The sequence below is a fragment of the Spinacia oleracea genome, chromosome 3 (assembly GCF_020520425.1).
Source record: "Spinacia oleracea cultivar Varoflay chromosome 3, BTI_SOV_V1, whole genome shotgun sequence".
In the NCBI taxonomy this organism is placed as follows: Eukaryota; Viridiplantae; Streptophyta; class Magnoliopsida; order Caryophyllales; family Amaranthaceae; genus Spinacia; species Spinacia oleracea.
Window position 1 is genome coordinate 21,564,017 of NC_079489.1, and position 9,193 is coordinate 21,573,209.

The 9,193-nt window shown below is 36.8% G+C and overlaps 1 protein-coding gene across 7 annotated transcripts; it reads left to right on the plus strand.

Annotated features, from left to right (window-relative positions):
- The first annotated feature begins 204 nt into the window (after window positions 1-204).
- LOC110790975 (potassium channel SKOR-like) lies at window positions 205-7,242 on the plus strand. Of its 7 annotated transcripts, none has more exons than XM_056839902.1 (8): window positions 205-793; window positions 928-990; window positions 2,203-2,291; window positions 3,901-4,188; window positions 4,269-4,367; window positions 4,478-4,702; window positions 4,791-4,982; window positions 6,993-7,242. In XM_056839902.1, the coding sequence occupies exons 3-6, from the start codon at window positions 2,232-2,234 to the stop codon at window positions 4,685-4,687; spliced, it is 657 nt and encodes a 218-aa protein (XP_056695880.1). In that variant the 5' UTR covers window positions 205-793; window positions 928-990; window positions 2,203-2,231; the 3' UTR covers window positions 4,688-4,702; window positions 4,791-4,982; window positions 6,993-7,242. The 7 variants fall into 7 exon arrangements, with proteins under 7 accessions (XP_056695880.1, XP_056695882.1, XP_056695884.1 ...); XM_056839904.1 differs by having other exon boundaries at window positions 931-990; window positions 2,203-2,328; window positions 3,901-4,085; XM_056839906.1 differs by having other exon boundaries at window positions 931-990; window positions 2,203-2,328; window positions 3,901-4,085; window positions 4,481-4,702.
- Window positions 7,243-9,193: the final 1,951 nt, after the last annotated feature.

Here is a 9,193-nt window from a genome sequence, read left to right on the forward strand (position 1 = left end):
CAATAAAAAAGAACAAACAGTCGACAAGAATGAACAAACAATATGAGCACGTCTATTTGGGGGGTACAGCCAAAGCTGGCTAACACACTTATAACATAAGTATCAAAAAGGCTAAAACTGGTGATTTCGATCTCAAATATCTGTGGCATTGTCGATTAGGCCATATAAACACAAAGGCCATATAAACACAAAGGCCATCACTAGTAGAAAAAACCCCTGTTGCAGCCCCTTTGTTGCAGCGTATATGTATTAATACCCTGCAACAACCAGTTGGTCAACGCGGGTCAAACCCTGTAAAGGGTTATCGCAGCGTACATTTTTATTGTTCGCTGCGAAATTATTTATTGCAGCGTACAAAAATTAAAGCCCGCAGTAATATCCAGACACTGTTGCGGCGTACATGCTATTGTACCCTGCAACAGGTCCGTGTTTCGAAATAGGTTGCTGCAATAATATTATTTCGTGAATATTTAATTCTAATATCTTCATTATCCCGCGCTCAACTCCAACTCTCCAAGCATTGTGGAATCTTTTCGCCGTCGAACTCATCCCTTGCTCGGCTCTGCGTCGCCGGTCGAACTCAGCCTTTGCTCGGCCCTGCATCGCTGTCCTCGCCGGTGGGTGTCTGGTCTTGCCTCATCTCCTCCGTCGCGTTGCTGTCCTCGCCGGTGGCTGAACCACGACTTTTCAGTCGCTGAAAACTCGATCAGCTTGGTCGGTCGGGGGTTCAGCGTCCCCCCGTCGCGTCCTGGTTCCGGTGGTTGCTCGGCCGTCACTCTCCTCGCCACAACAAGTAATTATCTTCCTGCCTCTTGATTTTTGTTTTCAGATTAGGGTTTGTTCAATTTATTTTTATTTTTTTGATTTTTTTTTGGCTGTTGTTCAATTCGTTCTTTAATTTGCACTTGTATCCATGTCATTTTGCGGCAGAGTGTTACAATTTTGTCAACTTGTCATCAACCAGAGAACCATTTCTGATTACAATCGAGAGTATGTATCTTGCCCTCAAATACAGTGTTTTGGCATCAATCTTATCCATGTCATTTTGCAGCAGAATGTTTAAGCTTTTCTTGTTTTGATCACTTTATGCAAAAATTGTCCTTGATCCCTAAATTGACTGAGGTTAGCAACCCTTTAGTGCACTTACATATGCCTCGTTTAACCTCAGAAACAATGCACTGTAAACTCCCTTCTAAACACAGCTTAATGGCTTCTTCTAACGAGTTTCGTCGAACATCATAGTATGCCTCGGTGCCTCCATTAGTCAAGAAGAATACAGGATATTTCCTAATTCTGTCTAAAAGGCTCGTAGCAAGACAATATTTCCTAATTCTAACTGGAATAGATTAGGAGTCTGTGAAATTGGGTTTTACAAGTTGGTGATACACTAGTTTTGATTTCAACCCAGTGAGGAATTCTAACTTAAAGGGACTTAAGTTCTCGGACAGTACAGTACTAGATGAGACTATGAGAGAGCAATTTGTATCACAGTAATCTTTCTGAGGTTTTGTCGAATTGCTTTGTTCATCACTTTGTTCATCTAAATCACAGTAATCACTTTTGTTCAGCAAGTAGCAAAGTTTTACAATGTAAGAGCGATATGTATATTGCGCATCTAAATCTGGAAGCCCTCCTTTTGTTCATCACTTTAACTCAATGGAAAAGTTTTCCCTTTAGTCTTTTTCAACCTTTTCACACCAAGAAGAATTTTATACAACTGTTGAATGGAATAGTATCAAGATTTATAATCTGTTTGTAGTCAGATTACGTTGTTTCCATGGTTGAATTACTTCTGGTACTGAAGATCTGGAATAATATGTTTCATGTTGGTTGCTGGTTGCTGGAATCATAATCTTCTTTTGCTGGTTGCCAGTCAGCTGAATGTGTTTGCTTATTCTAGGGGAGCTGATAGTAATGTGTTTGCTACTTCGTATATGACTTGTTCCGAGTTCTTTTCTTCCCATAGTGACAGAAACGTTGTTGTATATGTATTATATCATAGTTTGTTAAGGAGAAAAACATGGTTATCATGTCAATCTTATTGCATTAGTTTCAAGAGTCATCATTGAATTTCACAAGGTATAATTGCAAAGTTCATTCAGACAAGGTATTATATGATTGGGCCTTGATAAAGAATGCATGATTTGTCTGTATTGCCTTTTGTTGAGTGCTCCTCATTTTTCTTATGGATTATCTCTGCAGCAAAGGATTTCCCTTCAGTTCAGAAGAAGATGGCAGAGCTGATCAAAGGAAAGATTCTGGTTAGCCATGCTTTGCGTAATGATTTCAACGTTAGTTTCCCTTCAGTGGGACTCCACAATTGCACAAGTAATATTTATTGATTCCATCTGCTTTCGTCTGAAATCTGATCACTTTACTAATCAACACATTCATTCTATTTTTGTTTGCTGTAGTCTGAAGTAGTAATTAGAGAACTTAGATCCTCTTGTCAGACACATCATAAATCCTCTTGTCAGACTAAATGCAAGAGGCCACTGCTGTAGCCTGTTTAGAAGTAAACTTTCTCTGCGAGTAATGGTCTATGTAAGTTAATATGAAAGATATAAACAACTTACACAGTACATATTCGATGTTTCTTTTAATCTTTTAATCTTTTCCGGTTGAATTCCTGATCTTTTTATTGTACCAGTGTTGTTGATATTGGTGCTTGATATTACTTCGTAGATAGCCTTAGTTATACCCTCTCTGTCAAAGTCGTGTTTAGTTTAAGTGCTATTCTTAGAAATTGGTAATTGCAAATTGAGATTCGTATTAACATGAATCTGACGCAAAGCATATGAAGATAATTGGAGTGATGGGCCTGAAGACTTGACAGGTCATTCTCGGTTTGGAGTCAGCTTGATCACCTCTTGCTGCTTGCAGTATAGTGCAACTTTGATTGCCATGCTTGCTAGTGTAATCGGCTTTAAGTACGAGTAGACTGCTTTTGAAGTTTGCTAAAGATTAAATGTAGAACTTTGTTATTAAATAATTGTATAGGCTACATAAATAGCCTGATGTTAATATGCAAACTTTTCACTTCCCTTTCATATCTCATTGGTCTTCATCAAGTACTTACTATGCAGTTTTATCACTTTATGTAAACTAATGAAGTAGGCAAGAAATCAAATCACACACCAGGTAGTGCTGTAATTTAGTTGTTTGAATCTATTGTGACTATGAAGTGATCCGGCCGGGATAGTTCTTTGATTGTGAATCTATTGGGAAATCATAGAGTGCAATGTCAATGCATTGCTAGTTGTCTTTACAGATGAGGCCGGGATAGTTCTTTGATTTCTAGTGCTAATAATTGTGTCGACAAGTATTATTTGAGTATGTTTAATTATTTATCTATGTTCTATCTCTTGCAACTGCATTACAGCTTGAATTGGAGATTCGATTTTTCTTAAGTTCTGTTGTGGAAAATGGGGATTTGATGGCTATATATTCCTGGACTTGTGGGGGAGTTTAGATAGTCAATGTTTACGAAATATTTTATGAGTCTTATGGGGAAGTTAGCTAATTTCTTTTGTGTCTTTTTGATACTTGTTTATACTTATGACAATAAAAAATTAAAATCATATTCAGTTCTTTTTCCCCCTCTTATGTGGCAGATGAGTTGGTGTGAACCTAGCGTTGTTAAGCCCAGATATACCACATGGCCAATGCTAACTAATACAAAAGATTGATTTAATTTAGTGTGGTTTAAGGAGGATACCAAAAAGATAATAAAGATTTACTGAAACTTGAAGTTTCATGGGACAGTGCAAACTTGTGAGCACTTTCTACATGATGGTTTCCTGGTTTCCTGTCCCTTATGGAACAACAGATAGTTAGCAACATACTGATCCAGGTTCCTACTCCAATCAAGTTGGTGGTTCTAATATTTCATGTCCACAGATTACCTCAACTGGGAATATGACTTCAGAGTCTCAAATCCACCCGAAAGAACGCAAACACTGCCATCTGGAGTTGGTCAAGGCTCATCAGAGGTCGAGGTTGACAAAAACCAACGCTATCAGTCTACATTACAATTTGCTGCCAGTCTTCTCCTTCAAATACAGCAGCAACAACAGCAGCAGCAGGCAAGTCCTCATATGGGAAACCAGCAGTGAGATTTTCGTAGGTATGTTTATGTACATCTCATATGGGAAACCAGCAGCAGCAGGCAAGTCAGGAATGAACAAAGTACACGTACTTCTAGAATTATGATGGTGTAAATCATGCACTTTGTGATAAACGGATTAAATGGATAACTATTTTTGCAGGTTATTAGAGTTCATGAAGAGTTTTTCCTTCCTGGTGAAATAATTTTGGAGCAAGGAAATGTAGTAGATCAACTTTATTTCATATGCCATGGATTGCTGGTATGTTGCATTGCTACTGTGTTTCTGTTTTCTTCTATCTAGTTGATTTCTTTTCATAAATTTGATAGAGTTTGTAGGATTTGTTCGATATATCCGTTGCTTTTGTTCAGCAGGAGGAGGTTGGCATAGGGCAAGATGGATCAGAACAGACGATATCACTTCTTGAACCTAACAACACATTTGGACAAATTTCCATTTTTTGTAACGTTCCTCATCCTAGTATAGTCGGAGTTCTTGAACTCTTCCGGCTTCTGCGGAATGACAGAGAGTCATTGAGTAATATTATTGATATTTACTTTTATGACGGTAAAAAAATATAAGACAATCTCCTTGAGGTAATTGGAGCATTCAACGTACCTGCATCCACTTCTTTGAGTTATGTTGTATGAAGTCAATTACTGACACTAAAGTTTGACGTGGCAGGGAAATAATAATGGGAAATACAACTTGAAGCAAGTTGAATCTGATATTGCATCTCATATAGCAAAGCAAGAATCAAAACTTGCTCTGAAAGTAAACAATGCTGCACACCATGGTGATCTTTATCAACTAAAGAGTTTGCTTAATCCTGGAGCTGATCTAAAGAAGATAAATTACAATGGAAGATCTCCACTGGTATGACTTTTAAGCCTTTTTTTATTGTTTAAAAAGTCTAGAAATTTGCATCAAGGATTAAAGGGAGTATTTAGCTCCAATATCGAACACCGACCACATCATCGATCCAATAACAGTAACTGAGCAAGTGAATAACGGGAATAGGCTTTGATGTGACTAATTTCAAAATTGTTTTGCAGACTTAGAAGTAGGTGAGAATATTTTAGTCAAAATATGACATATAACGATCAAACGAGACTAAAATAACATTTTCGTTCCCAACTTTGAACTAAAGAACCTAAGGACTCATTTCAAACTTATTACATGATCAATATGCTTAGCTTTAAGTTTTCAATACTCATTCCAATCTATTTATGCACATTTAAGGCTCATTGGGTCGTTATAGGTCATATTTAGGCTAAAATGACATTTTCGCTCCCAACTTTGAACTAACGAACCTAAGAACTCATTTCAAATTTACTACATGATTCATATGATTAGTTCTAACTTTCCATGACTCAATCCAATCTATTTATACACATTTGAGACTTGTTTGACCATTATAGGTCATATTTAGGCAAAAATGACATTTTCGCTCCCAACTTTGAACTAACGAACCCAAGAACTTATTTCAAAGTTACTACATGATTTATATGATTAGTTTTAACTTTCCAAGACTCAATCCAATCTATTTATGCACATTTGAGACTTGTTTGACCATTATAGGTCATATTTAGGCTAAAATGAGGCATTTTCGCTCCCAACTTTGAACTAACGAACCCAAGAACTCATTTCAAATTTACTACATGATTCATATGATTAGTTCTAACTTTCCATGACTCAATCCAATCTATTTATACACATTTGAGACTTGTTTGACCATTATAGGTCATATTTAGGCAAAAATGACATTTTCGCTCCCAACTTTGAACTAACGAACCCAAGAACTTATTTCAAAGTTACTACATGATTTATATGATTAGTTTTAACTTTCCAAGACTCAATCCAATCTATTTATGCACATTTGAGACTTGTTTGACCATTATAGGTCATATTTAGGCTAAAATGAGGCATTTTCGCTCCCAACTTTGAACTAACGAACCTAAAAACTAATTTCAAAATTACTACATGATTCATATGATTAGTTTTAACTTTCCGAGACTCAATTCAATCTATTTATGCACATTTGAGACTTGTTTGGCCGTTATAGGTCATATTTAGGCTAAAATGACATTTTCGCTCACAACTTTGAACTATTGAACTTAAGAACTCATTTCAATCTTATTACATGATTCATATGATTCGTTTTAACTTTCCAAGACTAAATCGAATCTATTTATGCACATTTGAGACTTGTTTGGTCGTTATAGGTCATATTTAGGCTAAAATGAGACATTTTCGCTCCCAACTTTGAAGTAAAGAACCTAAAGACTCATTTCAAACTTACTACACTCAATCCAATCTATTTATGCACATTTGAGACTTGTTTGGCCGTTATACGTCATATTTAGGTTAAAATGACATTTTCGCTCACAACTTTGAACTTACGAACTTAAGAACTCATTTCAAACTTATTACATGATTCATATGATTCATTTTAACTTTTCAAGACTAAATCCAATCTATTTATGCACATTTGAGACTTGTTTGGTCGTTATAGGTCATATTTAGGCTAAAATGAGACATTTTCGCTCCCAACTTTGAACTAAAGAACCTAAAGACTCATTCTAAACCCTTTACATGATTAATATGCTTAGTTTTAAGTTTCCAAAGACTCCTTCCAATCTATTTACGCACATTTAAGTTATAGGTCATATTTAGACTAAAATGACATTTTCGTTCCCCACTTTGAACTAAATAACCTAAGGACTCATTTCAAACTTATTATATGATTAATATGTTTAGTTTTAAAGTTTTCAATACTCATTCCAATATATGTATGCACATTTGACGCTCATTGGGTCATTATAAGTCATAATAGACTAAAATGACATTTAATCTAATGCTCTCCTAAAATTTTTGTTTTTGAAGGTCTATACTCCGAGGAATGCACCTTATGCTAGTGAGGAAATTGATGTGGTTCATGATCAATGGGCTAAGTTTTTTACCAGCAAGTATTTATTATTAGCCTGAGCGCGCTTGATCGAGTTGTTTAGATGTTATAGAACAATTTTTTATAAAATGTATGCGTACGTTGAAATTGGAACATACATATATTTAAATGTATTGGTACGTGCACTTTGGTTTTGGGATATATACATAACTACATTTATTGTTTTTATATTTGTTATACAGGTTGCGATATTCTATTATTGTTGTGACAGGTTTCTATATTTGGTGCAAGGCACTCTAGGTATCCCTAAACAAAATTAGAATTTTCCCGCCAAAAGTGCTTTGTTGCAGCGTACATATATATATGTACGCTGCAACAAGGGTGTAAAATTTGGAAAAATTCCAGACTTGTTGCAGCGTACAAATAGATGTACCCTGCAACAGGTGGGGTCTTTTGCATCGTACACGAATTTGTACGCTGTAACAAGTCAAGATTTTGGCCAAATTTTTGACATTTGTTGCAGCGTACATGCATATGTACGCTGTAAAAAAGTACTTTTTGCAGCGAATATTGTACGCTGCAACAAGTTCAGACTTGTTGCAGGCCCCCCAGTTGCAGCATACGATGTACGCTGCAATAGGGGTCTAAAAGCCCGCTGCAATAAGGGTTTTTTTTCTACTAGTGCATGGAAAGACTTCAAAGCAAGGGCATTATAGAATCATTCGACTTAGAGAAGATTGATCAATGCGAATCTTGTTTACTTGGCAAAATGACAAAGCGACATTTCTCAAAGGTGGGAGAAAGAGCAAGCGAACTACTAGGGCTAATACATACGGACGTATGTGGGCCTATGAGTAGGAAAGCTAGAGGTGATTTCAGCTATTTCATTACGTTTACGGACGATTTCAGTAGATATGGATATATTTACTTAATGAAACACAAGTCTAAATCGTTTGAGAAATTATGAGAATTGCAAAATGAAGTAGAGAATCAACATGGCAAGAAAATCAAATCTCTAAGATTAGATCGAGGAGGTGAACATCTTAGCCACGAGTTTGATGACCATCTAAAAGAATGTGGTATTCTTTCTGAATTGACTGCTACGGGGACACGTACCTCAATGGAATGGAGTGTCGGAACAGAGAAACATGACCTTACTCGATATGGTTAGGTCAATGATGGGTCAAGCAGAACTTCCTTTAGAATTTTGGGGACATGCGTTGCAAACAGCAGTACTCACACTGAATCGTGCTCCGTCAAAAGCTGTTGAAAAGACTCCATACGAATTATGGACTGGGAAACTTCCAAAGTTGTCTTTTCTAAAGATTTGGGATTGCGAAGCATATGTCAAGCGATTAATTTTGGACAAGCTCGAACCAAAATCTGACAAATGTTTCTTCGTTGTGTATCCAAAAGAAACAAAGGGGTATTACTTCTACAACAAGTCAGAGAACAAGGTATTCTTTGCTCGTGACGGTGTCTTTTCGGAAAGAAATCACATTTCCAAACAGACAAGTGGGACAATAGTACACCTTGAAGAGATTCGAGACTAACAACGAACCAAGACCTCTTTAGAAGCAGTTCAAGGTGAAGAACCTCCAAGGCCTTTAGAAGAGTCAGTGGGAGCAGTTACTCAAGACGTTGTTGCCCCTCGTAGGTCACATAGAACTAAGGTTCAGCCGGACAGATGGACAGGCGTATTCTTGACTGAAAGCTTAGAAGTTCTCATATTAGATAGTGATGAACCTATGACCTACAAGCAATCTATGACGAGCCCAAGCTCTACTAAATGGTTAGAGGCCATGAAATCTGAGATAGACTCCATGTCTCAAAATCAAGTCTGGGATTTGGTAGATTTGTCGGATGGGTTTACACCTATTGGATGCAAATGGGTCTTCAAATTGAAGAAATACAAGGATGGAATTGTATACATATATAAGGCTAGATTGGTATAAAAAGGGTACAGGCAAGCTCACGGCTTTGACTACGATGAAACCTTCTCCAGTCGCTATGCTTAAGTCTATTCGGATAATCCTTGCGATTGCCGCATTTCATGATTATGAAATATGGCAAATGGATGTCAAAACTACCTTCTTGAATGGTGTTCTTGAAGAGATTGTGTTTATGACACAGCTGGAGGGTTTTGTCGATCAAAAGAATCAAGGAAAGGTATGCAATC